Source organism: Accipiter gentilis, chromosome 10 (assembly GCF_929443795.1).
Source record: "Accipiter gentilis chromosome 10, bAccGen1.1, whole genome shotgun sequence".
NCBI lineage: Eukaryota > Metazoa > Chordata > Aves > Accipitriformes > Accipitridae > Astur > Astur gentilis.
Genome location: NC_064889.1, coordinates 35,923,585 through 35,951,346, shown reverse-complemented (window position 1 = coordinate 35,951,346; position 27,762 = coordinate 35,923,585). Strand labels below are relative to the sequence as shown.

At 44.8% G+C, this 27,762-nt stretch overlaps 2 protein-coding genes across 7 annotated transcripts in view; one reads left to right on the top strand and one right to left on the bottom strand.

Moving 5' to 3' along the window:
* The window catches only part of LOC126043415 (meteorin-like protein), a 29,670-nt gene extending 1,975 nt beyond the window's left edge, over positions 1-27,695 (bottom strand). The window contains exons 1-7 of one of the 6 annotated variants that reach the window (XR_007507442.1): positions 25,475-27,695; positions 24,187-24,596; positions 22,510-22,569; positions 19,833-19,996; positions 7,368-7,461; positions 1,152-1,269; positions 459-874 (exon numbers count right to left, since the gene is read on the bottom strand). Coding sequence is in view for 4 of the 6 variants with exons in the window: in XM_049811797.1 (XP_049667754.1) it covers positions 19,680-19,996; positions 22,510-22,569; positions 24,187-24,596; positions 25,475-25,578 (891 nt within the window). In the remaining 2 variants the exon portion in view is untranslated. Of the gene's footprint in view, positions 1-458; positions 875-1,151; positions 1,270-6,926; positions 7,462-8,112; positions 8,459-14,927; positions 19,997-22,509; positions 22,570-24,186; positions 24,597-25,474 lie in introns of those variants that run through there. The other 5 variants (XR_007507441.1, XM_049811799.1, XM_049811798.1 and 2 more) reach the window with 5 other exon arrangements.
* On the top strand, positions 3,286-13,551 carry TRIM25 (tripartite motif containing 25). The gene is made up of 9 exons (XM_049811781.1): positions 3,286-3,932; positions 5,005-5,100; positions 6,029-6,262; positions 6,764-6,920; positions 7,548-7,631; positions 8,044-8,106; positions 8,792-8,818; positions 9,185-9,280; positions 9,977-13,551. The coding sequence occupies exons 1-9, from the start codon at positions 3,312-3,314 to the stop codon at positions 10,507-10,509; spliced, it is 1,911 nt and encodes a 636-aa protein (XP_049667738.1). The 5' UTR covers positions 3,286-3,311; the 3' UTR covers positions 10,510-13,551.
* Positions 27,696-27,762: the final 67 nt, after the last annotated feature.

Sequence of the window (27,762 nt, the reverse complement as noted above, 5' to 3'; positions counted from 1 at the left end):
AACAACTACACCCCAGAGAGAGTATGTTTTGTAGATAAAATCTTGAGTTTTATTTATACATTGTTACCAAGTTTGGGTGAAACTACTACTGTCTTGATGCACGATTTAAATCGAGGAACTGCAGCCTGACAGAGCTGCCTGCCCTCCCTGTCACACTCGCACACCTTCTCTTGATAGAGCCATGCACCAGGTTCCTCATACCTGGGGAGCCGGGGCAGGGCTGGGGCACTAAATGGGCGAGAAATGCAGAACAGACAGAATGACCACGTGAACCCTGGAGGGAGCTGGTGATGCTCTGAACAAACCCTTGTTGCTTGCTTTCTCTCCCTAGTCTTGGGGTCTCTTGCGAGCCCCTTTGCTGGGGCAGCCCAAGCTGTCAGTCACGGGGGCTCCCTGCCACCCTCGTCTATGCAATTTAGCATTATGGGTTTGTTTAAAAATTCTGTTGGAAGTTTTTTGGCAAATTGTAGTCTCATGACTCAAAATGCAAGGATATGTTTGAGCTAGCAAGCTACAGTCAAACACATGCACAACAACGCTATAGCCTACAGACATGAGCACCTGCAGCGAGAGGCTGGCAGCCAGAAGCTGCTGAACAGATACGAAAGACCGGAAAGTTTGTTGCTGTGACTACAGGCCTTGCAAAAATAGATGGAGTCAGTGTCAGCTCTTTAGGAAGTTGGGGTTATTTATAATTTTGAGGGGAAAATCATACCTACTTAAACCACTCTGAATATTAAATCCGAAACAGTCAAAGAGTATCGGAACACCCGTCTGGATGTTTGCTTAGCCACACCTCCATGAGGAACAATTTATTCTGCTGTGCTTCTAACTTCCTGCTCAGACTCCGAGTGGCGCTTTGAATCTGTGATATCTGGGCAAAGGGTTAGATTTAGTTCGGAATCACATGAAGGAGTTCTCAAGTAATTGCAAGGAAGCAAAGAGGGTAGTAACTTCAGTAGCTATTTAAATGGTAAAATTCTTCAGTAATTTTTAACGTTAAACATTATTTTTTAGACAACAGAATTTCAAGCCCTCTTTGACAATGGAGACCTTAAATTGCTCATCTGAACTCTGAACATCCTGTGTTCTGCTCCAGAAGCAAAAGCTACAATTGTGAGGGTATATATTTCCCCTTTCTATTTGCGTACCTTTGTCTACATCAGTAGACACCAGATGAGTGCTGCAGAAGATGCAGTGAAGCTGCTGAGCCTTTGAAAGATGACGGTGGTTAGTTCAGATAAGCCCAAGAAAAAGTGCTTTGTTCACCTATAGAAAAACAAGAAACAAACATTAACGGCTGCTCTTTGTTCCCATCTCTGGTAACACACTGTCCTGGTTTTAGCCTGGATAGAGTTAATTGTCTTCCTAGTAGCTGGTACAGTGCCATGTTTTTGAGCTAGGTATGAGAAGAATGTTGATAACACCGATGTTTTCAGTTGTTGCTAAGTAATGTTTAGTCTAAAGTCAAAGATTTTTCAGCTTCTCGTACCCAGCCAGCAAGAAGGCTGGAGGGGCACAAGCAGTTGGGAGGGGACACAGCCAGGGCAGCTGACCCAAACTGACCCAAGGGATATTCCATACCATGTGATGTCATGCCCAGTATATAAACTGGGGTGAGGGGCGGCCACTTGGGGACTTACTGGGTGTTGATTGGTGGGTGGTGAGCAATTGCGCTGTGCATCATTTGTGTATTCCAATCCTTTTATTATTACTGCTATAATTTTATTAGTGTTATCATTAGTTTCTTCTTTTCTGTTCTATTAAACTGTTCTTATCTCAACCCACGAGTTTTACTTCTTTTCCCGATTTTCTCCCCCATCCCACTGGGGGGGGGGGGAAATGAGTGAGCAGCTGTGTGGTGCTTAGTTGCTGGCTGGGGTTAAACCACGACACGCAGAGCACAGCTCTGTAAGATCGTTCCTTTGCAGTCACTGTCAACCACCACCTCTCAGGTACCCTCAGGTGTTCACATCCCCTCTGACAGCGGTTATGAAGTCCTGATCTGTGTATCCCAGCAATGCTGTAAATAAGCGGAGCCATGCCCATCTCCTAGAAACTCTTCCCCCCTCAAGCAGATTACATACTTGATCCCTGAACTTTTGCTCCACTCCGTCAAAGCCATGGCAGCTCTGAACGCCTCCTGTTGTCCTTTCTGCACCATTACTAAGCAGAGAATCAGAGCCCGTGTGACATGACCCCTCTGTAGTTCGTCCTGAAGGAGTATTATGAGACTGGAGCAGATTATTGATGCAGGTAGAAGTCAATATTATCTTTGTAATGTAGATTTACAGTGACCGTTTGGATTTAATTTAGTCTTCCAAAATAACTGGCTAGGAATTTCTTTCAAAGCACTAAATTATAACAGACAAACCACTATTGCCTCTTTCGAGTGCTTTATATGATTGATTCCTGAACGTTTTTGGAAGTCTCTGAGGACTAATGGCAACACAGAAACCCCGCAATTGCCTGCCAGTACTTTTTAAACGATGTTAAAAAGAACATCAGCAGTTGTCCACACTACGTGTCCTTTGGCCACTGGAAATGCAGTTGAGGGCAGACAGCTGCTGCTGCTGCAGACCACCAGGCTCTGTTTAAATTCTTGGTGGGGCGGGGGTGGGTGTCACAGATTTGCGGCAGGCTGCTGCGTTTCACCCATGCTGCCAGCGTCAGGGGAGAAGTACGGAGGGCACCGAGGAAGTCCCTGGGACAGACACCAGCAGAGAGGGCAGAGGAGGAAGCGAGGAAGAGGCCACTGGAAGAATCTGGAGTCAGGTTAGTTTAAGAGGAACAGTTGCGCACGCTGCCGTTCAGCATCCAACGTTTCTGCTAGAAACAGCAATTATTCAACAGTTAGGCCGAGGAAAAAAGAAGACAGTTTGAGGAAGCGTCATCTCTTGAGACGATTTCCGCATTCACAGCGCCGTGACCCGCACGCTTGACAAACCCCGGCATCCCCAACACCTGACGGGACCTCCCCCAGCCAGGTTAACGGCAGCGCAGAGGGAAGCAGCCGGCCGAGCTCACCCCGCCGCCCCGGGGGAAAGGCGGCCCCGGGGAGGGCGGCGGGGGGAGAAGGCGGCCGGGCCCGCAGCGTCCCGGTCCCGGTCCCGGTGGGCAGAGGCGGGAGCGAGGCCGGGTCGGGTCGGGCCGGGCGGCGGCCCCGGGGGCGGCGGAGTTTGCGGAGCTGCCGCCCCTCCCGCGGGGGCGGGGACGGGGCGCGTAGATTCCCGGAAAGCCGCGGCCCCAGTTTCGTTTCTGGAGCTTCGGGGCAGCGGCAGCCGGGGTCGGGGGGAGGGGGGGGGGGGGTAATGGCGGGGCCGGCCCGGTCGCCGTCGGAGCCGGGCCTGGTGGCCCTGGAGGAGGAACTGACCTGCTCCATCTGCCTCTGCCTCTTCAGCAGCCCCGTGACGGTTCCCTGCGGGCACAACTTCTGCTCCTCCTGCCTGGAGCTCTGCTGGGCCGGGCTGTCGGCCAACTTCAGCTGCCCGCAGTGCCGGGCCACCTTCGCGGGTCGCCCGGGGCTGCAGAAGAACACGGTGCTCTGCCGGGTGGTGGAGCAGCTCCGGGGCCGCGCCGGGCTTGGGGCGGCGGAGGAAGAGGAGGCGGAGGATGAAGCGGCGGGGCGCGGGGCGCAGGCCCCCCAAATCTGCTGCGACAGCTGCCTGCGGGCGCCGGCCGTGCAGACCTGCCTGACCTGCACCGCCTCCTTCTGCTCCGAGCACCTGCGGCCGCACCGGGACAGCCCTGCCTTCCGCGACCACCAGCTCTGCCCGCCCCTGCGCGACCTGAAGCAGCGCAAGTGCCCGCAGCACAACAAGCTCTTCGAGTTCTTCTGCGACCGGCACGGCACCTGCATCTGCTCCCTCTGCCTCCTCGGGCACAAGCTGTGTCCCATCAGCCCGCTGCAGGTGGCCAAAGCCAACGCCCAGGTGAGCGGGTGGGGGGCACCCCGGAGCTCAGGGGCCTGGTGGGTCGCCGGGGGCTGGGGTCGTGGGCTGTGGAGCGCCGGGGGGGGGAGGCCGGAGCAAGACTTGCGCCGAGAGTCTCCTGCCTGGCCTCGGCGAACCCTTATCCGCCCTCCAACGCGCGTCTTCGGAGTCATTCCTTGCGTTTTCCTCCCCTCTCGAGACGGTGCTCCAAGGGTCCGGGAAGGCGCTCTCGTGGAGACGATTGCCAGGTCCTGGCTTGGGCTGGGCTGACCGGCGAGGCCCCCGCCTCGGCGGGTGTCACCTGCAACCCCGAGCCTCCTCTGCTGCTCGCTGTACGGGGTCCGCTGCGTGGCCTTACCGCAGGCTGACCGAGGGACTGCAGACAGACGTTGCTCTCTGGGTGTTCTTAAGAAGCAAAGAACTCTAAAAGTAGCCTAGGGAGACCTCTAGCACATAGATAAAAGCCAGGAGGAGGCTCTCCGCAGGCTGGAAAGGAAGGAAACGTGGCCTTCGTGTCTTAGAGCGCAGCTGAAAAGCAGAGGCTAGGAGAGTAAAGCATACCTGAACAGTTCAGATGGCCAAACTCCCATCTGTGTATGCTGCTTACCCTCAGAAGTCCGCCCTGATTTAGCTTAGCAGCATCGTGAACTAAAGGAATACGTAATTCACATCTGAGCAATAAAAGTCTCAATTAAAATGAGAGGGGCGGATAATAACATTAACCTAATGCCCAAAGTCCAACCTGAGAGCTATTCTTAGCACTGGGACTGCTGTGCTGATGAAAGCACTCGGTCGTTATCAAGAGAGTGAGTCAACAGCGTGCATCTTGCTGTTGGGAGAGGTGGAGCTGCTGGGAGGGTGCCAGCTCCACAAGCCACACATGTGCAGGAGAGTACTTTTACATCCTATAAGGTTTAAGGAGCAGCAGGTTTTAAACCAATAGTACTAAATGCTTACAATGGTTATTTAAAACTTTCTGTAAATACGGTTCTTACTCTGGTAAGCATGACCTGACTGAGAGCAGATACGGCAAATACTTCTCTGAAATACTTTCTGATCTCTTCTATCGAAGTCGGCGCTGAAGAAGAGACTCGTGGAGCTGCATAATCAGAGTGAAAGAGCTACTCAGGCGATGAACACTGTGAAAACATATCAAAGCCAAGCTGCTGTAAGTGGGTAACTTCAAAATGCTGTCAGGTTGCTTGGCGTATGCTGGCCACTGCGTGTTGTTGATGCTTGTACTCTTGCGACAACGGCTGTAGTATTGAGATTGCATTGGCAGGAGAAAACGTTATTGGGAAGGAACAGAAAAGAGGCATTTTGGCAGAGCCAGGCAGCTCCGCGGGAGGTGGGAGCAAACCAGCCACGGTGTAAGGGCTTTATACGCACACGTGCAGACAGACCTGGCTCATAACAGGGCTCAAACCCATCCTTCCCTATTGCATCAGAAAGCAGGTGTCCATGCAGCCCAAGCTAAAGGATTAGTGAGCTGTAACGGCTGCACCAGTGCAGAAATTTGGGATGGCTCTTCCCCATAAATTCCCACAACTAATCCTTGCTCTTAGCTGATGGCCAGGGTTGCTGTTTGTGCTGATGGCTGGATCAGGTACGTCTTCCTTGTGCCATCCTTTCTGAACTGAGCGGTAGAGACCAAGAAACTGAAAAGCTGCCAGCGTAGCACTTCTGTGCTCCTCTGGAACATCTCTTGAAGGACCAGGAATAACTTTGTAGTAACCAGAGATGCCACATCTCGGGGGCAGAAACAGCTACAGCCATGTGAGTGGGTGCGCAGTGTCCGAGCTCGCGGCGGCACAGCCCCATCCCAGTGCTGGTAACTGCGAGATGGCATGGCTGGCCTGGCATCTGCCTGGCAGTCCCCGCAGCAGGGGTCTGGAGACCAAGAACTGCCCTGATTCCTTGGGAGTAAACGAGTTTTCTTTCCAAACTACATAGAAATACATAGCTTTTCTATTGCCTGTTTCAAGTAAGTGAAACCTACGTGTTCCTGAAAGGCTTTCTCGTAGTAGTAGTAAGCAGTACTTTGCCCACAAACTGTTCTTTTGAAACCGGTGTCTGTCTGTTCTTGTCTGCTCCAGGAGACAGCTTCCGAAAAGAAAGATTTGATCAAGAATGAGTTTTTAGAAATTAAAGTTTTAATTGAAGAAAGAGAAACTCAAACCTTGAAAGCAATTGCAAATGAAGAAAAAAGAGTTAGCAATAAGTTTGATTATATTTACGGTGTTCTGGGAAGTAAGAAGAAGGAAATTAAGTCTCTCAGAGATCAGATTGAGATGGCACTGACAGAAAGCGATGACGTTCTGTTTTTGAAGGTAATACATCCTTTAAATGCGAATCCAATTCTTCCTGTTTCTAGAATGCAGAATCAGAAAAACCTGCTGTGCTAGTCCTGCTCTCCAGACACTGTCAGTCCAATGGTAATGCAGTCGTGTGCAAGAACCTGCTATAAAAGGATGTACTGATCCGTACACAAGTATCAGTAGAAAGAGTGCTGAAATGAAGTGGTGTCTGGTAATTCCCCCCAATTCAGCCGCTACCTCTGCCGCAAGCAGAGGGGCCAGTGGGTGACTCATCTCTGTGAGGCATTGCGGCTCCGTGCTGTAGATCTTTCTTGCTGCTTCAGATAACAGTTGAGAATTAATGCCTGTGGGTTGCTGCTGATTTTTGCCATGGGTTGTGTCTGACTGTACCCTTTGCTCCTCTGAATTTGAGATGAATGCACAAACCCCACCCCATTTAAAGTAACATGGTTGTATTTTTCTATGTCTGCTACACAAGGTGGTCTGCATGAGATCTTCCATTTGTCATTTCAGAGGGCAGCAGCACTGCAACAAACACCAACAAAAGACGCTTTTGTTCCTTTAATTGAAATGGACCAAGACTTGCTACATTCCACTTACCAGTCTGCTGTTAACCTTAAAGACATTGTGAAACTTTCAGTAATTCAGTGTAGGGAGAAAAGAGTGGAAGGTACTGTATCACTGGAGAATTGGCATTTTCTACCTTGGCTTTGAGCTCGAATGAGGGATCTTCCCCCTCCAATCCAAATATCATTTAAAAAAAATAGTGCAGCAAATATAGTTGTATGATATAAATTATGTCTTCCAACTTCTGTGTTCCTCCATTTCCACACAAAAATGCTAGTCTGGGCTAAACTATGAGAAAAAAACGTGCCAGTGTCTCTTCACTTATATCTGTTCTTGGATAAGCTGATGAGTATCATCATACTATGCCCTTCTGGCACAGTTCAGCCTTTATTCCTTACAGTAACTCATGTTTTTATTATGTAGCAGGGTTGGATGCGGTTAGAATGTGGATTTGAGGGGAGATGTAAAACGCTTTAGAGTGATAGGACTATGGTTACCCAACTGTAAAGGTGCTGATCATGTAAGTGTTGTAGAACAAAGCTCTACTTACTGTGTCAAGCAAAAGTATCTTTTGGACTGCGGCATGGCTATCTTCTATGCAGTTTCCATCTCTGTCGAGTATCACTTAAGTTCTATTCACACAACTGAAAAATAAGATTGAAAAATATCCTTGCTAAAGCACTACTGTTCCTGGCAATACATACCATAATGTAAAATATCGCTGTTGCAGCAAAAGTAACACCTGGGAAAACTAAGACCCCTCCAGCGGCTTCTTCAAACAGAACCTTTGTTGGAAAAAAGCCTCCGGGACCACGTAAGTACTAAAGAACATCATCCCCTCCTAACTATGCTTTTACCATTAACTAAGAATTCAAGCAGTTACCCAAGAGCAGTTTGCTCTAGCAGTGATGCAGCGATTATCTGTAGTGAGCACTTTGGCATGGGAAAAAGGGAGGGTGTTTGGGGCTATTGAGTGATGGATGCCTTGTGAGCTGTAAAGCAGCAAACTGCACAGATAGAATGGTGTGTTAGCCTCAGTGTGCGCGTGTAGTGGTGTCAGCGCAGGCTGTAAAAGAAAGCAGAGCCTCCCCCCCCTCTGGTTCTTGCAGGTGGTTTTTTTTCATTTGTACTAAACATCTGTTGGCTTGTTTGATGGATTTGTATGTATTCAGTCCTGCTTATCAGCTGTTCATGTTCTGTTTCTTTTTCTCACTCTCCCTGCCAAGAGCATACCCAGAAAGAGAAAATCGTTCACCAGGCTCAAGCAACTTTGCAGGAGGCAGATACCAGTAAGTGGTGATTAACAGCAGCCTTACTCAGACATTTTGCTAGCCACACCTTGCCTACAGTCCAAGGCTGAGGTGACAGAGACAGTCTCTATGGCACGTTATACTGGGGCCTTTCAGTGTTGTTTTGTCCAAATGCCAGTATTAATGCGGCACTCTAGCCTGTTTGGAAGATCTTCCATATTCTCTTTTTGAAATAAATCCAAGTGTTAAGAAACTAATACTGTTATTTCCACTGGGCTCTTGACACGTGGTCCTTTCCATTCACAAGTCCTGGGTGTGGAGTACTCGGTGGGGTCTGTTGGGGTTGCTGGAGTTGAATGGACTCGTAGCTCCTGTTGCTGCACTAGAAGTTCTGTTGTAAAAAGAAAAGGAATAGTCTATGTGCCTCATGGGAACAGGCTTATTACCACTTGCCCTAATATGCTGCATCCTGAAGTAGAGATGAAGCTCCTTCCAGGCTTATGACCCTGTGAATTAGGAAGCACATAGTAGGTTGTGCTTCACGTATAGCTTTCCAATATGGGTGTGTGTGTATACGGCTTCAACATGCTGGATTGTCAGCTTAAACTACTGCTGCAGCTTCAGAAAAGCCATGATGATGGTGTTACAGCTGGCATAGTGTATCAGTGGCTTTGCAGTCTCAGTAGAACTCACAGTTCACTTTTTTTTTTTTCCCCCCCTCCAGAGGAGAAAAAGAAACCTGTTAAAGTTGGTGAGTCCAAACTTTCAGCATACTTATTCTAATTTTCATTGACTAATCTTAAAATGATAAGTAGATGGTCACTAGTGTTGGTGCATTAAGCAAAAGTTCACCTCTTGCTCTGAGAAGGCTTTTACTAGTCACTGCGAGAGTGATCAAGCATGGAAAGAGGTTGCCTAGAGACAACAGGGGATTTTCAAAACTTGACAAGACAGTGAGCAACCTGAGCTAATATTGAAGTTAGTCCTGCGTGGAGCAGGAGGCTAAACCAGATAACCTCTAGAGGTCCCCTCCAACCTGAATGTGTCTGTGATGCTGTGTTAAGCATGCAGGGTTTCTTCCCAAGTGGCCAAACTCTCTTTTCTTCTGTTGACACAGCACCAACCACGGGAACACTAAATGCTGCAGCTGTTGCTTCAACTAAAGAGCTTATTCACAGCTTTCTGAAGAAATCCAGAGAGGAGCTTTTGCAGTGTAAGACACCCAATGTTACGTTACTTAAAGATGAACTTTCTGCGCTAACTGCACTGGTCTTATGTGCCCTCTGCAGTTATTTGACAAAAATACTTTTGAGGGGTTTTAGTTAGCTTAGTAGGTTATCAACTGGTTGTTACAAATGAAGGAAACTTTTGGAGGAAAAAGAGGCAGGAGGTTTCCAAGTGGTTCTTTTGCCAGATGAATCAAATTTATCTTTGGTATTCATGTATCTTTACAAAGGTAAATGGAGTTTTCTCAGTAATGACTTTGGTTTCCCCCAAAATGACTGCATTAGGGTAGCCTAGAAATATGATGTAACGCACTGGATTTTAATTTGAAATGAAATGCAGGCTTTTATGTGAGCCCATGATGGCTTGCTTAAGATGCTATACCAGATGGTATACTTTTTGTTGCCAGATCAGCAATCCCCTTCTTCTGCCAGCGTATATTTGGGTGGGGAAGGAATACTATAGGGATGAAGGAAGGAGGGAAACTTGTCCTCCATTTGCCTGCTGTGTAACACAGAGCTGCAGTTGAACCCAGCAGCTATTACTGTGGCCCTAAGAACTGTCTGTGCTGTGGAGGAGAGCAGAGCAGGGAGATAAACACACGTAGGAACAAGTGCCTAGGCAGGACAGTATAAATAAAAGTGCTTTGCTCTTCAGGACCTTCAAACGATTCATGTCATTGCAGATGCTGCTAACATCACACTGGATTACAACACAGCTCATAACAAAGTGGTTCTGTCTGAGAGATACACCAGGATGTCTGTCTCGGACATCCCCCAGAATTATAACCACCACCCTCAGCGCTTCATCGATTGTTTCCAAGTGCTGGGGTTCCAGTGCTTCAAAAGAGGCATCCACTACTGGGAAGTGGAACTCCAGCAGAACAACTTCTGTGGCATTGGCATCTGCTACGGCAGCATGGACCGGCAGGGGCCAGAGAGCCGCCTGGGGAGGAACAGCAGTTCTTGGTGTATTGAGTGGTTTAATTCCAAAATATCGTCTTGGCATAATGATGTTGAAAAGTGCTTACCCAATGTGAAGGCTACCAAGATTGGTGTGCTGCTCCACTGCGAGGGAGGGTTTGTGATTTTCATGGCTGTTGGGGAGAAGCATAACTTGATCTATAAATTCAAAACCCAGTTTACTGAAGCCTTGTACCCTGCCTTCTGGTTATTTTCTAGTGGCACTGTTCTCTCTCTCTGCCAAATGAAACAGTAAGGTCTTGTAACTTAACTTGGTTCGCCTAAGTACTTGCATGCAGATAATCAGTCCTGCAGCAACTCTTTGTATGTCTTAGTCTAAGAAGTCTCAAAGATTGTTTGAGATGAAAATTATTAACTCTTCTAAGCTGTTTGGGAAATCTGCTGATTCTTTGGGCTGAATTGCTAAAGCCTTTAGATAGTGATTTAGTAAAACATTGATGATGGTAAAAACTACAATGAAAAGTTTTGCTGAGACCTTGATTGTCCTTCTAAAAGCAGAGTTATGATGCGAACCATTGTTAAATGTCTTCAGTAGCTGCTGTGGCTTCTGTGGTTTGCTGTAAAGGATGCCCAAAATTAATTTTCAGGTCTAAATGTGTTTCACAGGTAGCAATAACCCCTTTGAGAGTGAAACAGGAAGAATTCTGTGACAAATTCAGGTTCCAGGCTTTGAGATAGGTCTCAGTGTTGCTTTTTTCTCTATACACAGAGTGTTGTCCATAGTCAGGATTTGCAATACACATGTTCTCGGTGTATGACTCCATGAGATGGTACAGAATGAACTATTAAAATCAGTAAATTCAGGTCTTATGACGCTAAGTTATAGAAGCCAATTTGACAAATCTCATCAGAATGGAAATGCAGAGACCTTTAGAGTTGATGGATAAGAAATGGTGTCAGAATCACCAGGAAATAAATTACATTGACTCAGAGACTGGGAATACGCCAGAGAGTCTTCAGGAAGACATCCTGCAGAGCAGTAGTGTGCACCCTGTAGTAATATAGTTTGTGGGATGAAGCATTCTGTCTTATGTTCTGACCCAGAACATGCTTCACATCTTCACACTAAAGGCTCTTCAGTGGGTTTTTTTTTATGTGCTGAGGAGTTCAGGGAGTGCATTTTTGGCTTGCATAGGGAGCATAAATGTGCTGTTCACTTAAAGCAGGGTCTCTTGTCATAAATCTTTTCCTCTTTGTGAGGCAGGATATTCTCTGGTGGTGTATCTTTAGTTGTTCAGGTGGTAGAAACTGGATTTCCTACATGTTATTGGGACTCTGATTTGAGGAGTCTCAAGACACTGCGCACAATACCTAGAAAATGCTGTTTCCTCTGCATGAAGGCTGTGGGCAGACAGGTGAGTCTTTTGAAACATGCACAGAATTAGCTCAAAGGAGAATATACATCCATTCCCACTGGGATGGATTTTTAATTCTCTTGGTCGTCTTTGCTTTGGGTTGTGGTATGTTTTCGGAAGTCCTCGCCATGTACAGAGGAATCTGTACTTCTGTATTTCTTACAACTTTAAAACAAACAGTAGGCAATCAAGGTATTTGGATCTCATAGTTATTGGGCCTGTATCTTGTTGACGCCTCTGGACTTGCTACGCTAGCTCTTGATTCTTGTGGTAGCCCATGAAGAACAGTTAAGTTCACACAAGAGACTTCCTGGACTTGGATTTGTAAAACTCCCCCTTGTGGGAGTTGGTGAATTAAAACACAAAGCTAAGGCTGGCAGCTTGGATGGGAAGTGCTAGAAGGCTCAAAAGAACCTCTGTGGCTACATTTCACGTTAGCCAAAGTGCTTTAGAGAAAGACTTCCAGGAATTCAGGCTTGGTGTCTCTATTTTTACTTGGTTTGTAAACTCTTAGTACTTTGTCAAGGATAGCATATGTCTGATAAGATGCTTCAATTTCTTTGGCTAGACTAGCATATGGAATCCATGGTGGACCTAAAAGTGCCATGGCTGTCTTTGGAGTAGTTGTACTATCTCAAGGGTGCCACCTTTCCAAAGCACAGTCAGCACTAAAACTACCAAACTAAGCACAACACTTCAAAAGGTGCAGAAGGGGGCTGTGTCCTGCTAGGAGCCATCAATGAATGCAAAGCTTTTTTTCTGCACTTCCAGTTTTTCAGCAGTGAGGGACAAGAGCAATTTCCTCTGAGAAATCCTGTCCCTTTAGCTGCTTGGCTGTGCCACAGGGCTGCAGATCCACTCAGCAGGGTGCTGAAGGGGGTACTCTGTCCCCTTGTTCATGGGGAAAAAAATGCTCTGGTGGTTTGTGCAGTAGAGAAAGTCCATGTTTTCTATTGCTTACTTCTTGACTTTAAAAGGGTGTTAATATTAACCTCCAAGTCTATGGGCTTCTTTAGCCATCGTCTGGAGTGATACTCAAGCAAAGTAAAGAAGAGCTCTTATTGTACCATGTTGGACAAGGCTGGATTCTTTAAATGTGACGTTGGTGTATGACCAACAGTATATAACACATTAGGTGTTCTGGATTACCACAGGCAGTGAAACAAGTATTCCTGATTCTTTTTTGGTTGTTTTCTTTTGTGCTATTAATGACTAGAAATGATAGAATGAGTTTTTGTTGATTTGGAATGAAGTGAGAAATGTGTAACTGAATTGCTCTACTTGTGAAAACTTACTTTAGTTAGCTTCAGATATCTTGGATATATCGAAACATTGGGGTGATACTAGATACAGCATGATAGAAGATGGTTCAAAAGCCTCTTCAGTACCACTGAAGTGTTTTTACTCAGCAAGTAACTATCAGAGCTGTACTGGTTTTAAACAAAATGTAGATACAAGCATGTGGTTTAACTACACTTCTCTTTTTAATACTATGAAGAACCCAACATATCCAGTCTAGAAAAAAGACTAATTCTGGTGTTAATAAAGTCATGAGGGTGTGGAATGATTTGCATATTAATGTACAAGTGCCTACTGAAAATACATTAATCAGTTTAAATTTAAGCCTTTGTTCAGTTAAACACATGAGTAAAATACTGTAATTAGAAAAAGAAATGCTTATGTAATTATAAACCTGTTGATTGTAGTGATATATCAGCCATGTACTTCAATATGTATACTATATGTTATTTCATATAGATGTGTCAGACATCCTTTCAGGGCAATAGACATAGATTTTATGCCATCTGTTTTATGACTGTGCCTGTAACTGTTTTAGAAGTTGACTGTCGTTGATCTTTTCAGATGTAAGGTGAATTAATTGTGGTATTTTGAATTCAATAAATATTCATGGTAAACCCTAACTCTAAATGTTTTGTTCTGTGCTCAAAGCTGAAGCAAGCACTAAGGAAAGCAGAAAAAAAGATGCTATAGTGTACAAATAACAGGTCTTTTACTGTATAACTCACTGAGTTATACAAGAACTGGGGAAGAAAGAAAAGGAGGAGAGCTCCATAGGCTGTGGTATCCTCTGGACTGTCAAATGCCATCCTAAACTGTCTCTTTCACCTGAGCTATGCACCCTTTACCAGTAATGCTGCATCCTAGCTGAGGATGAGGGGAACATCCTATCCACTAAATTAAACTGGAGACCTTTTTGGGTAAGCAAAAACATGGTCATCAGCTGGGGGAAGATGAATGACTAAGGAGTCAGTATGTGCAATGGGATTGCTTAAAAAAGCCTTGGGTGATGTCCAGCATCTGCCAGCTTAAGTTATATCTGGAAGCAGCAATAGGTGACGATTCCTAATGTTACTCGGTGAAATCAAACTCAAGGGCATGTGGTTTGCAAGCTGCTGCCTCGCTGTATGGCCAGTGGAAAGCAGCTCCACAGGGAGCTGCTCTTGTGTCTCAACAGACTTTTTTAAAATTAGCCAAAACAAAGGCACCCATAAAACAAGTTACAAAGACTTTTCTACTTGAAATTCTACAGATGAGTTGTTAGGCTGATGAAGGTTTCGGGGAATAAAACCTCCAAAGAGCTCCCAGAGAGTCAGACTGGTATTGCTTGATCAGCAGTGGCAGGTAGCACAAAAACTAGAAAAAAAAAAATCCTTATCTTCACTACTTGTCCCATGACGTCCCTGGGATTAAGAAGTCAGTTAGGTCTGCCAAAGAAAGACAAATAGATATTTTGAGCGTAAACTTGACTGTGACTGCAGCCTGGGTCTTGAGCAGGTACTGAAACCCCAGAGAAATCAGCATGCTCATTACTCATACAAGGTCTGTTTTCTTACTTGCTAATGTAATTTCCCCTTGATTTAGCTTTGTGAACAATTTTTCACAGCAAAAGGAACAATACACTTGGACTCCGAATCATATTCTCTGGGAACATACATAAAAACATTTATCAGATGTTTCCTAATACTTGTTTCTCTTCCAAAAATAAAACTGTATTTGGCTAGTGTTTAACAGACCAAGTTTCTATACCCAGTTCTCTGACTCCCTCCCATCTCTTCCCCCCTTCCTAATTCCTTCCCAATTGAGTGGCTGCTACTTCTCCAATAATATGTCAGTTAAAAACATGTCATGGTGTGGTCATTGTATGACTCCTATTCAAAGTTCATGTCATTTAGACTTTCATTGGCAGCTATTTTGTTCCATTAAAAAGTTCAAGACAGCAATTTGTGAATCTTGCTCAGCCAAGTAGAACTGTGGAAAAAAAGGAGTTATTTCAAAAGTCAATTAATTGCAGTCTGTCAGAGTGCTCCTCATTCAGTTTTTTTCCAGGCCTTGTCATGGGCTCACATCTGTCAGCCCTGTGTTTCCCAGGCTGCTATCGGATGCCGTTACATTGAAAATAATGGGTTTATTCACACCATTTATTGGACTTTGTGTGGTAGACACATATGTATATCATTTTACGGTGTAACAATTCAATTTACATAAAATATAGGCAATTATGTGAGTCTGGCCAAAGCACTAAGGGAGGCTGGGAGGAGCCACCATTAAAATAATAAAAGCTAATTGAAAAGAGGCAGATAATTTAGGTGAAAATACCATCATGAGCAATTCTTGATCCTGAATTAGTTCAACAGAACGTTAAGGAGGCAAGTTAGTTGTATTTTGTCTGTGTTTGTATTAAACTCCTTAATGATTTTCAATGTAAGAAAAGAATTTGTACTTCTTACAGCATCTACATTCCATTTTAAAAATCAATTAGTTCTTGGTGGAGGAAGCAAGGGTTTTTTCGCTTCAGGGTTAGGTTTTTTCCCCTAATTCAGAGAGAGTTTCCACATTTGTCTGTAAGGGAATTTTGTGCCCTAGAAGCCTGATCCTGCAAATCCTACTTTTATTCTCCTGACTGCAACAAGGTAATTCATGTATTTACATGAAGTTGAATACAAAGTTTTAGATAAGATTATCAGCTACACTTTTCAATTAAGTGTTAACAGTTTTTCTTCTGGAGTCAGGAATATTGTTCTTGCAAAAGTAAACCTAGGATTCAAGTTAAGCATTCATTTTGCGTGAAACTGATACTCAAGCAGTTTGGCTATCCTTAATCTTGGCTCTGTAATAGGTAAGGACATTACAATTTTGTTGTAACTTCTCAAGTTCATAGTGAAGAGGGCTGTTGCTCTGTGGCACACTGTAATGATTGGTCTGACAGCAGACCCGGAGCCCCCATATTCCCTGTTGGCCCCCGATTCATTTCAGGTACTTGCCTATGATTGGCAGTGAAAGTATTCCTTTAACTAGTGAGATATTATTTCCCTGAAGATAGAGCAATGGCTTTCTGAACCATTACTAGAATTATATCCTGAAACAAAATTATAAATATGTTAAGTATGACTGTACTGATTACAGGAGCATGAATTACATATCTCTAAACTATTACTGCAGCGTACTGAAACCAAAACTCGTCACTTTGAAATGAAGAAAAGCATTTAGAAATACTAGAAATACTCTTAACTCTGACTCTCCATGACTATTTTGGAAGCCTTGCTAGATTTCAACAGAATGAGATCAAGACCACTAAAAAGGGAGAGAAGATAGACTCTTGGTCAAGGACAGAAAAAGAGAAAAAATTATTCCTCCTCCCATGTTGAAGTTAAGCATTCAAATCTCAGTGCAGAATGAGCTCCTAGGAGAGGTGTTAAAATACAGGCTCTCTCACTGACAGCAGAAGGTATTAAATACTTGAGTCAGCAGCAAAACTCAGCTTAAACCCCTGAGTTCAAGACTTTGGTCTGCAGCTCCTGTGCCTTCCTGCACCTTCCTGCTAGAACTTTCAAGATCTCTGAAAGCCACCACTTTGCCTTTTCATACTGTGACGGAAGACCTATCGTTCTACTTTGTTATACAAAGAGGGTTCTTATCCTTTTGTTTGAGACAAAAGTTGAGCTTACATTTCAGCGAAAAATACTGAAACATTTACCTTAAAAATAATAATAGAATTGGAGAAAGTGAGTGAATGAGTCAAACCTCTAACAAAGGGAATAAGCCTGTATTCATGTAATTAATTTCCTACGGAATGGTGTGTTGAAAATTCAGTGCATTTGAAACTGCACAGAAAAGGCAAGGTAGACATGAGGAAAAGACCAGCTGCATTCAAAAAGGGGCCAAATCCACTCTGGTGTAAGCAGGCAAAACCTTATTCAAACCAGTCAAGAAGACTTAGCCCGCAGTGTTTATTCACAAACCTTTACCTCATGGTGTTGGTCCAGTCATTCAAAGACTCATTAGAGATTCTTGCAGCTCTTTTGTCTTTCAACGAACGGAGGAAACATCCTGTCCCTCTTTTGATTCTCTATCTACACATCAGGCACAAGTCCAGCAAAGAACAAATGATTAAATGCATAAAGAGCCCTGCTGCTTTATGAAATGTTACAGATCAGAAGGATTATGGAAAAGGCTTCACTTCCTTCCTGGAACAGGCTGAAAGACTTAAGCTTGCAGTGTCGAAGGTGAAAATGTTCAATATGCTTTCCTCAGTAGAGGTACTTCATTGGGGTTAAATTCAACCACAGTAGAGAAAGATGATCACTTGTTTGCTTGCAGTTGTTCACAAATGTGTTTTGACTATAACTTCAGTCCCCTCCTTCCCCATACCAGGTCTAACTCAAATCTTAAAGCTGGCACCCAAATTCCACCAAGAATTGTCTCTCATTGCCTCAACTCTCCATATGTGGAACAGTGATAGTATTTAACCCCTTCTGACCCAATTTTCCTGTATGCAGAGTTGGAGAAACTGATCCCCAAAGACAAAAAACTCCATGAAGATGAACACGAAGATAATTCTGGCATCCTTACTTTGGTTTTAGGTACCTATTTCCTGAATACATGAATCACTGTGATTTGGTAAGGCTGCCTGGCCCTATTTATCCATCTTGAAAGGAAGAAAATCCACAGAATTTTTGAGAAACAATTGAATGAAGAGCTGGTTTAGTGCCGTAAAAGATGCTTTGTCTTCTATATGATTCTTGAGCACAGAAAGACAAACTCCTGGGATGCAGAACTTCCTGTAATAGATCTCTGGAACCATACTGATTATGTCTCTTTCAGGATGTCAAGGACTCTTTTGAAAGGCTTTATCATCTATGAGGAGAACAAGCAACAGAACAGATCTTCCATGTAAGATTACTGCTTTATGGAAGATGCTGACTCTAACCATTAAGCGGGAATTATGGTCAGCTGTAGCTTAAACTCCTTGTTGCTCAGTCCACCTTTCTGTCTTTATAAATTGGCTTCATTTTTGCTGGTTTGAATGCTTCATGCCCTCAATACAATTGGTCTCTACCTGTTACTTTTGCAAGGGGGGCAAATAAAGCAGTGCGCGTGAACTCGGGATACATTCAATGACATACGTATTGAAGCAGTGGGCATATTATGCAAGCAGCTTGTAATGTTTTCTCTCTCTCTATTCAACCTCTTGTTGTCCAAGAAGACTAAAATGAGCATGTAAATGCAACTGTTGGGTCCTACTATACATAGACTAACACAGCCAGTGCAAGGAAGATTACTCCCCTTTAGCTTTTATTCTACTGTGTCAAAAGAAAGGTAGTTATCTCAACTCTAAGCAATATAGGGAGATTATGGTCAAATAGAATTAATATTTCCAACACCCACATCTCTAACAAGCTCTTCATTATTCTCACTGATTGCAACGATTTCAGGTTGCTCATTGTGAGGCTGACAAGTCCACAGGGCTGTGAATTACAACACCAGATCACATGGGTTTTTAAGCATGTTTTTTCACTTCACACTAGGTTATCTTAGTTTTTCAACCACTCATTCACTAAACTACTTATTTGCTCTAAAAAGAACACACTATTTCAAACGGATGATGCTCTGAAAGCAAATATTATTACATTAATGCTACAAGAAATGGCTAAGGCCCCTTTAAAAGGCAACCCCCCCACAAGTCTGACATATACAAATATACAAAATAAGAAGAAATGCAGTACCTCCAATCTATACTAACAGAACATATTTTATCTCATATTTACAGTGCAAATAACAACCAAAGGAGAGTATTCGATTTAAAATCTCAAATATAGCATTGATCTCCAGCTCTCAAAACCCAAGTATTCAGCTATCCCTGTACATTCTCCAATACTTTACAACAGCCAGTTCGCTTAGGTCTTTCCTGTTGTGTACTAAACAATAACTAAAGCTAGTTGTGGGCCCAGTACTATAAATACCAAATATTACACTCTCACACAGACAATGCTACAACTAGAACTTCTGATCTAGAACTTCTGATCATTTCAATGCATTTCCCAAACACCTTTTCTCATCTGGTAGTGATACAGTGTTAGTGTTCATATTAGCTAAAGTGCAGTATGTCCCTCATTGGCCTGTTTGCACGGGCACAAAATCAGAGGCTGTCAACTGTGCAGAAATCAACAGAGTGCTGCAGAATTGTATCAGCTGTGATTTTGCCCCAGCGGGTTAGTTAATCTTTCTGCTAACACACAGAAGGCAAAAAACCTGGCAAACCTGTCAATTGCCTGAAAGTTTAGTAACTATGGCTAAGACTATAGTTAGCATTCATTTAAAAAACCCCAAACCCAACCAAACAAAAACCAAAGGAGCCATTTGGAAGGGAAATCAAGTAGAGATGGGGGAAGAGAGAAAAAAATCTAGACAAGAAGCACATAGTAGGTACATGGAGCAAAAGACATTAGAGAGAATTTTGTAATACTGACCACAAGCTGCTTTCTAACCACAAAAAAGACAACCCTTTCAAAATTCAGAGTTATTTTGAGGCAAAGAAGATGTGAAGAAGGAGAAATTAATGCAGCTAATGCAAGTGTGGATTAAAAGTCAGAGTTTTCAGGGCTCACAGAGCCATTATCTTCAGGAAATTCTCCAGGCTCCAGTTTTGGTGAAATTGTTAGCTTTAGTCCTTGGTTATAACCCTACTTCAGACTCAGTATCCAAAAACCGCACTTAAGTTTTTCAGCTCTCAACTCCAGTGTCACTCCTGTCAGTTGAGCTGAAACTCACATGGGTTGGCTCCTCTTTCTCTGGCAGCCCGGTAAATGAACATGAAATCTTTAAACCGAGGAGCACAGCCCAACCAAGCTTCGCCAAAATGTTCATTTCCAGTGAAAAGGAAATCTCCACCTCCTTTCTTCACCTTGCATTGCAGCAGTGTTCGTATAGGGCCTTGCCATTCACCACTTGCTTCGTCCTGCTGGAAAATTCTGTTTTTCTGCCTGTAGACTTTCTGGACGCTGACATCAACCTGTGACATGTGGTTCTCTGAATCGTGGGAAACATTTCGGATAGATCCTTTCACCACTAGATGTGAAGAAGACAGGAGTTGGTTATGGAGCAGCAGGTAAGTAGTTCAGGTACTAGGAGTTCACTGAATGAAATAATTGGAGAAACAGGTTTGTTGGGCAGTTTGTATGCCTACCACCTACAGGTGGACACATTTCTGAGCTTACACTGCATCCTTTACACAGAGGATCCCTACACAAACAGTGCTATGTGTTTGGAAGCATGCTTTAGGACTAGGCAAATCAGCTACATCTGAGAAGAAAGCATGTAACTTGCTTGATAATGCAAAGCAGCAAAGGATAAAAAAGCACATGAAAAAGGTCAGCTCAGAGACTCAGTTTTTTCAGTCTATATTCCAAAATGATGACTGTCACAGACTACATCCTTCCTGTCTCCATGGGACTCTGAAGTTTTCCTTTGACAGCAGTAACAGAGGTTGATCCAAGAAGAATTAGAAAATGATTTGATTGGAAAAAATAAGAGCTTGTTAAATGCTTTTCATTTAAAGGTTTGGGATTTTCTCCCTCAGAAAATGGCATTCATCTGTCCATCAAAAGACACTTTGGGAGCTGATGAACAATGTGCAGAACTTTTGAAGTGGCTTTATCTGAAGCCTTATTTAAAAATCACATAGCACACATGTACCTCCTTTCCCCAAAGTGATCCTAGCTGTTTTCTGGGAATGAAAGCATAATAAACCATAGTCTTTCTGACTGAAAGCATCCTTTGCATCAACTGTACAGAGAAGGAAACATCCCATCTGACAGGCGTTTGCTGTCCTGAAGCCATCTTTCTCATTCTCACCACCCCTATTTTTCACAGCAATCATTTTTTTGTCTGTTAACTAAATGAATTTCAATCCCATACCCAGAGAAGGCTCAGAAAGAAACATGCCACCATTCGAGCCAAGAGCTCTTGAGCAAACGAGAGGTTACCAATGCAACAGGAACATAACCATGCTTCTGCCACAAAACTCGTTCATTCAGGTACGGAGAACTCAACAACCCAAGAGGCAGAAAAAGCTTATTTCTGAAGTTTCTGAGAACTTCCTCATTTCATACAATTTCCAAGGGAATCCAGAATTTTGTGCAACAGATGTCTCTGTTCTCCGTCTCCCTCTTTGTGTGATCATTTTTAATCAGATGCAGTCAAGTCTATTGACAAGCTATAATGCACTTGTTCCTGGTGCTCTAAGTTGCTCCTGCGCTGCTCGGGGCCTAGTGACTGAAGACCTCCATCTTAAGAATAACTATAAAGCCCCTATTCACTCCCAGTGCCATTTACACTTTCATTAGCAGCTATTTTCTCTAATCAAAAAAGTTGATGATAGCGATTTGTGAGCTTAGGGCAAGGAAGTCAGGCCATAAATAGAGTCAGTTCAAAGGGCTATTTCTTCTGCTCGGTTGCTGCTGTAAGTGTAAGTGCCCCCCATTGTGTGCCTGGGCCTCCACATCTGTCAGTCTCTGGTCTTTCAGGCAGTGCAGAGGGACAGCACCTCGCATGGGAACTGATAACTTCATCAAATAGAAACAATACGCTGGATTGCATCAATTAATTTAGAAGAAGAAGAAAAATTACCAGCTAAGGAGCACTCTAAGGGAAGCATGCTCTACACTCCGTTTTTGTATTAGCACAATGCTGTTGGCATTTGATTTTATCAGTAGCCTTGAAGCATGGCAACCCCTAGTAGGAAAGCAATAATTTTTTTATTTTTTTTTAAAATGTTGAATAGGGGTAAACTTCGCTCATAGTTTTATTTCTTTACATAGATACATTTACAACAATGTAATTGTTGCTATGTGGAGAGGCAGCTCTACTGCCTGATCTATTGGACACAATCAAAGAGGTACAAACTTTCATGCGTAAATCTATGGGAATAAAATGAACAAATCGTGATAGAAAGAAAAAGAAAAAAATTATATTGCATTATTAAGTAGAGAAAACGGAAAAAGCTTTTAATGTACCATCCTATCAGTATTTCTCATCTTATGGAATATTAACCGCTTTGTTTTCTCATGAAGCATGAACTAATGAGTATGGCACTGAAGGAAGTTTAAATCACCTGAAATCCTTAGCTAAGTTAAAACAACTCACTACCTCTGTAGAAAAAGAACTAGGAAGCATGCAGATTGTGAGGGAAGAGAGTGAGCATATTCATCATTGGGGAAAAAACCAAACCCAAGAATGGATGAAGGTAATAAAAAGGAGCATATGAAGCCCATATAACCTGTGTGTATGTGTGTCTACACGCATGTGACTGCTACATGTGAGAGTGAGCAGCACACTTGTGAGAATTACTTTCAGTTTGGTTTTGGATCGTAACCTTTCTGCCTGCAGGAAATAAGGACCTTAAAAGAAAGCTTCTCCCTTCTAGGTTTCATTCCCCCCCCATTCAAATTCTGTCTCACACAGCTAGTTTCTTTCTCGGATCGGAGAGCACAGTCATGACATTATTTTAAGAAAAGCAGCAAATAAATTCAAACAATCAATGCATAATTAAAGGCAGAATGACTTCCCTTTAGTCAGCTTACCAAAATCACTGCTGCAAATGGCCATAAGAAGTTCCATGTTGTCACAAGGACGGCACATAGCTAGAGAAAAAAGAACACTTAATTACTTATAATACTATACTATATCTCATTGCTAAAGGACTGGTGAATTATGAGAGGAAATGGGGCAGAACTACTAGCTTAAAGAGCATTATGATCAGATGCAAACAAAAATTCTTTTTATGCAAATAAAACTGAAGGAAAGAAATAAACACAGAGGATTTGTAAGAGTCATTGAGCGACAACGGGGCCTGACAGCACATAATCCCTTGAACAACTGACGAAGCATGCAAAAAATACATCAGAAAACACAGCACCTGGCACATACCTCCCCTCTATAATTTTTCAACCTTTTCAAATTTGGTTCTGTTTTGACAGAAAGAGGGAAAGGTCCTCCTATATTACTTGTGGATTACAAAATACAAGAATAAAGACAAGCATCTACATGCGTGCTGGGAGTTACAATGACTTCAGACAATTTGCAGCTCCAGAGCCAGGCAATACTCCAGTATTGCCGACTGAAAGATCAGTAATCCAGTGTGGATGTGGTTGAATTTTATTCCAAGTGTGGGGGAGCAGCACAAGTCATTCAATATATTAGTGATAAAAGAAAACACCCCACATCACACCTGAAGCCTTCATGAGTCTAACACCAGGTCGTAGGGTTCACCAAATCCCTTAGGCTCTGCTCCCCCATAAAAGTAATTTGTTATCCACACACTTGGTATATACCCTGTTTGTTACCAAAAGATCCTGTCTTGAGTACTGGGCAGTCAAGCCAGTGATCCTATTAAGCACTTCCTAAAATAAGCACGTTCCCTGAGTTAATGCCACGAAGCTCCAGCAAACAGCAAAGCCGCACATTGAGTGGGTTAACAAAGAGGACAGGACAACCCAAAAGTACTCCAGTTGCTCTTCTTATTCAACCTCTCCATTTTACAGGCAGCTTCTTGCCATTGCAACATGGCTTGAATACTCCCCCTTTTAACAGGAGGTTTGCCCAGGGTATTCTTTATTGGGGCAGAGAGGATGTAACAGCAACAGTAGGTGGGTCCTGATTTTTCAGAACTGGGATGGATAAGAGCCCTCTTCAGCCTCAGTGCTCCTTGGATACATAAAAGTGTGTGTATAAGCGTTATTAGGTATAGGATTATGTTGGTGTAAGCATTGGAAAAAAAGGTAAATGAAGTTTCAAGCAATTTAGACAGTTAAACCTGTTTTCAAAAGATCATTTTAATTTCCAGCAACCATCTTGAGACCTTGGGCTCCTGATGAATTTAAATCCCTTCTGAACATGGGGTTTAGGCTCCTATAACCCACTTAGGTGTTCTCAGTTACGGTACCGCCAGGGGCTGGGGACACCCATGATCACACTGCATACGTCCAGGACCAAGCTGGCTGCTAATGGAGAGACAGAGTTCTTCTTTACATTGCAGTGTTCCCTCCTGTGCCTACAGGATGCCCCTCACAGTGGAAATCTGAAAACATACCGCACCCACCGAAAAGTCAGCGAGCTAGCAGAAAGACCTCCCTTGCAACGACAAACCCCTCAGCCAAAACAGCTTCTGTCACTAGGGACGCATTGGCAAGGTCAACGGGTATCGGATGCTGCCTTGGATCTCCCCCACCGCAAAGCCCCGAGGCTGGCCCTGCTCTTACCTTCGACCAGTGCCATCTTTTTGAATTCGGGGCCAGCAGCACCCTGGTTGGTCAGCAGCTCATACTGGAAGCTGGCCGTCCGACGGCTGATGTCTCTCTGCGGGCTGGCCTGCAGGAAGAGGGCCACTCGTTGCGGCGTGTGGGCACTGAAGCAAGAGACGTGGTGGGGTCGAGCCCCTTCTGCCTCGCTTACCACCAGGTGCAGCTGCCCAGCACGTTCCACGTAGATGCTGGCACCCTGGAAGTCACTGGCAGGCTTGATGCAGACAGTGGTGCGCCGGGCACTGGAGAGGTTGGGCTCCAGAACGACACGCAGGGCTCGCGCTGGGTACATCCATTCCAGGGAGCCCTCGGTGCAGCGCAGATGGACCTGCTCCACCGCACGGGAACGGGGCTCCCAGCTCAAACCGCTGCCAAGACAACACCATCAGTCCATCACTGACGATACCCACGGCACAGCAGTCACTGCCGCGCTGGCTGCCCAGAGATACAAGTCCTGCTCCCACCTCCGACTCTATCCTAACGACTCTTAAGTTAATTTTCTCCAGCTGGGCTGCCTTCCCTCCCTCACCTCCCACCACGGACAGGAGGAGGATCGCTCACATCTGGTGCTGCACCAGGGAGTAGGGAAAGGAGCCTCCATCCCTTTTGCCTACCTGCAAACCTGTGCTTGGATGCCTGCAGCATCCAGGAAAAAATGACAGAGGGAAACTTCTCTCTGCTAAAATAGAGGCAAAAATGTTCTGTGCGATAGGACTGGGCAGCGCTCTGGAAAATCCTGCCTGCAGGTGGGTAGGGGTGAGAGCCACTGACTCACAGCAGGAGCTGCCCCGAGAGTACTGACGTTACATCTGAAAAATTTGGCTTAAAAGGCTGAATCTCTAAAATTATTTTTAACGTTTCCCATAAGAATTCACGAAGAAAACGTTTGCAGTCAAAGCAGGCCGTACCGGCCCTGCTCCTGAGCTCTTCCCCAAGCTGCTGCAATTCCACTGCTTTCGGAAAACCAAGCCCCTAACAGCGGAATTAGGTTAAAAGACGGGAGACAACAAAACGCAGAGGAAAGGGACGTAGTTCTTGAGAAAGCCCTGCTGCCTCTTTTCCTGTCAAAACTCACAGACGACAAACCGCCAGCCAAGGCGCGGCAGCCGCCCTCCCTCAGCCGGACCCGGCCCTGCCCTTCCCGTACCCAACGGCCGACACCACACCACCCCCGCCGCCGCCGCCTCAGGCAGCCGCCGGCCCCGCTTAACGGCCGCCCCCCCACCCCGGCCCGTTACCCGCCTACCTGCCCCTCCAGCTGCAGTAGTCGGCGGCTCCCGGCCGCTGCCCGCCGCCCGCCAGCAGCAGCAGGAGGGCCAGGAGGCTGGGCGAGCCCCGCTCCGCGGCCATACCGGGCCCGCCCGGCGCAGAGAGGCCGCGCTGGGCCGCGGGCCGGGCTATAAGGGCGGGAGGGAGGGAGGGAGGAGGGGGATGCCGGGGACAGGCCGCGTCCCCCCCCCTCCTCCTCCTCCTCCCCTTCACCACCCCGGGTCTCTCAGCGAGAGGCTGCAGGTCCCCCAAAAAGAGGTGGTGGTGATGGTGGTGGGGGGACACACGACGGTACCACCGCCCCTGCGGTTCTTCTTACCGCTGCCCACATCGCGTGGGCCCGGCAGCCCCCCTCGGCCTTTAAAAAGATTTAAGCGTGATGAATAACGGTTTCTCATCGCGGTTCAGGAACCAACAAAAATCGTGTCAGCCTAATCAAAGCAAACATGGAATGATTGATGGAAATTCAATAGTTCTAACTTCTGCTTTCACCAGTACCTTTCAGAGGTCCGCGCACAAGAAAGCACAAGGGCCTGCAATTATCATGCTAAAAGCCGGGCTGTGCCTGCCAATAATTAGATTTCTATATGCATTGCCCTTTCCATATTTTCAATGAACGACATGGGGAGCTGCTCTTTTGCAGGTCTGAGAGAGCCGGGCTCTTTTCTGCAGCTCTTAAGCGTGGAATCGGGATTTTGCAGCGGGCCGGGGACAATGGCCCTCGGCGCTGCTGGGTGGCACATGCGAAGATCCGCAGGGCATTGTTCCCCCCGCACCGCGACAGCGCCCGCGGTCACCAGGACTCTCCGGCCATCTGTTACCTTGTGGTTAGCAGCGTGTTCTCACATTGCCTACAGATGCACAAGGGAAAAGAAGCAGAGTTTGTCCGTCACATTTCTGCCATTAGGGCTTTTCCTTAAGAGGAAAATGTGTTTGCTAGAGGAGATACCCTGAAATCAGAGTTTGAGCCCTCAAGTGCCTAACACTGGACTCCCTGAATCTTATTTGGACTCCCACACAACCGCTTTACTTTTCATTCACCAAATATTTTACATTTTTACTTTTATTATCAAAAGACAGAATTTCAGTCTTACACTATTCTTAAGATGCCCTGTTCTTCCCCACATGTACCTGCGGTGTGACTTCTTGCACAACTTTAGGCTAAAGTCTGGCTCAAGTTGGTGCTCTGCATGGTTCACTCAAACAGTTCTAAAAACATTTAAAAATGCATTAAACCTAGATCTTGTATTAACATTAGTGCCAGCGATCCTCAAAGCTCTGTGAAACTATTGTCTTACATCTAAGAAAAAACCTGCTGAATACCTATGCTCTGACCCAATCTTGAATGGAAAACAACACAGAAATAGTCTTTAAAAGGTTTGATTGTGGCATAATATAGGAGCTAAGAGGCCAGAGCCCATTCTCTCTTTTGTGCAAATGAGATCGGGGAACAGAGAGGAGAGGACTTGGGGAGGGAGCTGACACGATGATTAAGTGGCCACATAGGAAGATTTATTCACTTCCAAAAGCCCAAACTAACCCATCTGCTGCCATCAGGAGAAAGCATTGAGCCACTTGATCTCTGAACACCTTCCAGCAGCAGCACTTCCCCTGCCTGTGGAAAGCCCTACGTGTATCGTGCCGACTTGTGCTCAGCAGCCCTCCTGCCTCCAGTTTATAGTAACACCACACCACACCAAAACATTTCCCATTAGAACTCTTACTTAGAAATTGCTCTTTACAGATAAGAAAGTTGTAGGGTTATTTCCCCCTTAGACTAAATAAAGAGTGTGCGCCACAAATAGTTTTTAAGATGCCGAATCACTGACATTGGTGAGAAGGAATGATTTAGACATTTCATCTTACTATTGAAGCCTGGGGTTTTAAAACCATTTTGAACATATCTCTTACAAAGCCATACAAACTCAGCTTTTCCCCACGGGTGAATACCTTGAGGAGAAGGATGAACCAGAAGTGGGCAAGCAGCTGCTGAGACATCTTTGTAAGTTACCAAACAGAATTAGTTTTAGCTCTGAATGACATTACCATGTTGTCTAGAATTTTTTCCACGTATCTGAGGTTTGAAATGCTTGGATTTTGCAGCAGGGATCTCAGGCAGAAGCATGGCTGCAGCGTTTGACAAAATACAACTCTGTTCTCAAAATGACCAAGCTTATCATACTGCAGCCTTCTAAAAGCCAGGCAGTTATCATCATCACTAGGTTGTCACAGAGTTGAAAACTTGCATTTGCTTTTATGTATAGT

What these genes read in the sequence shown, in the direction of transcription:
- TRIM25 (XM_049811781.1), top strand. Translation starts at nt 3,312, where the DNA reads ATGGCGGGGCCGGCCCGGTCGCCGTCGGAGCCGGGCCTGGTGGCCCTG. An exon ending in TAGGGAGAAAAGAGTGGAAG is followed by an intron (nt 6,921 to 7,547) that starts GTACTGTATCAC and finishes TCGCTGTTGCAG; the next exon opens with CAAAAGTAACACCTGGGAAA. An exon ending in AAAAAAGCCTCCGGGACCAC is followed by an intron (nt 7,632 to 8,043) that starts GTAAGTACTAAA and finishes CTCCCTGCCAAG; the next exon opens with AGCATACCCAGAAAGAGAAA.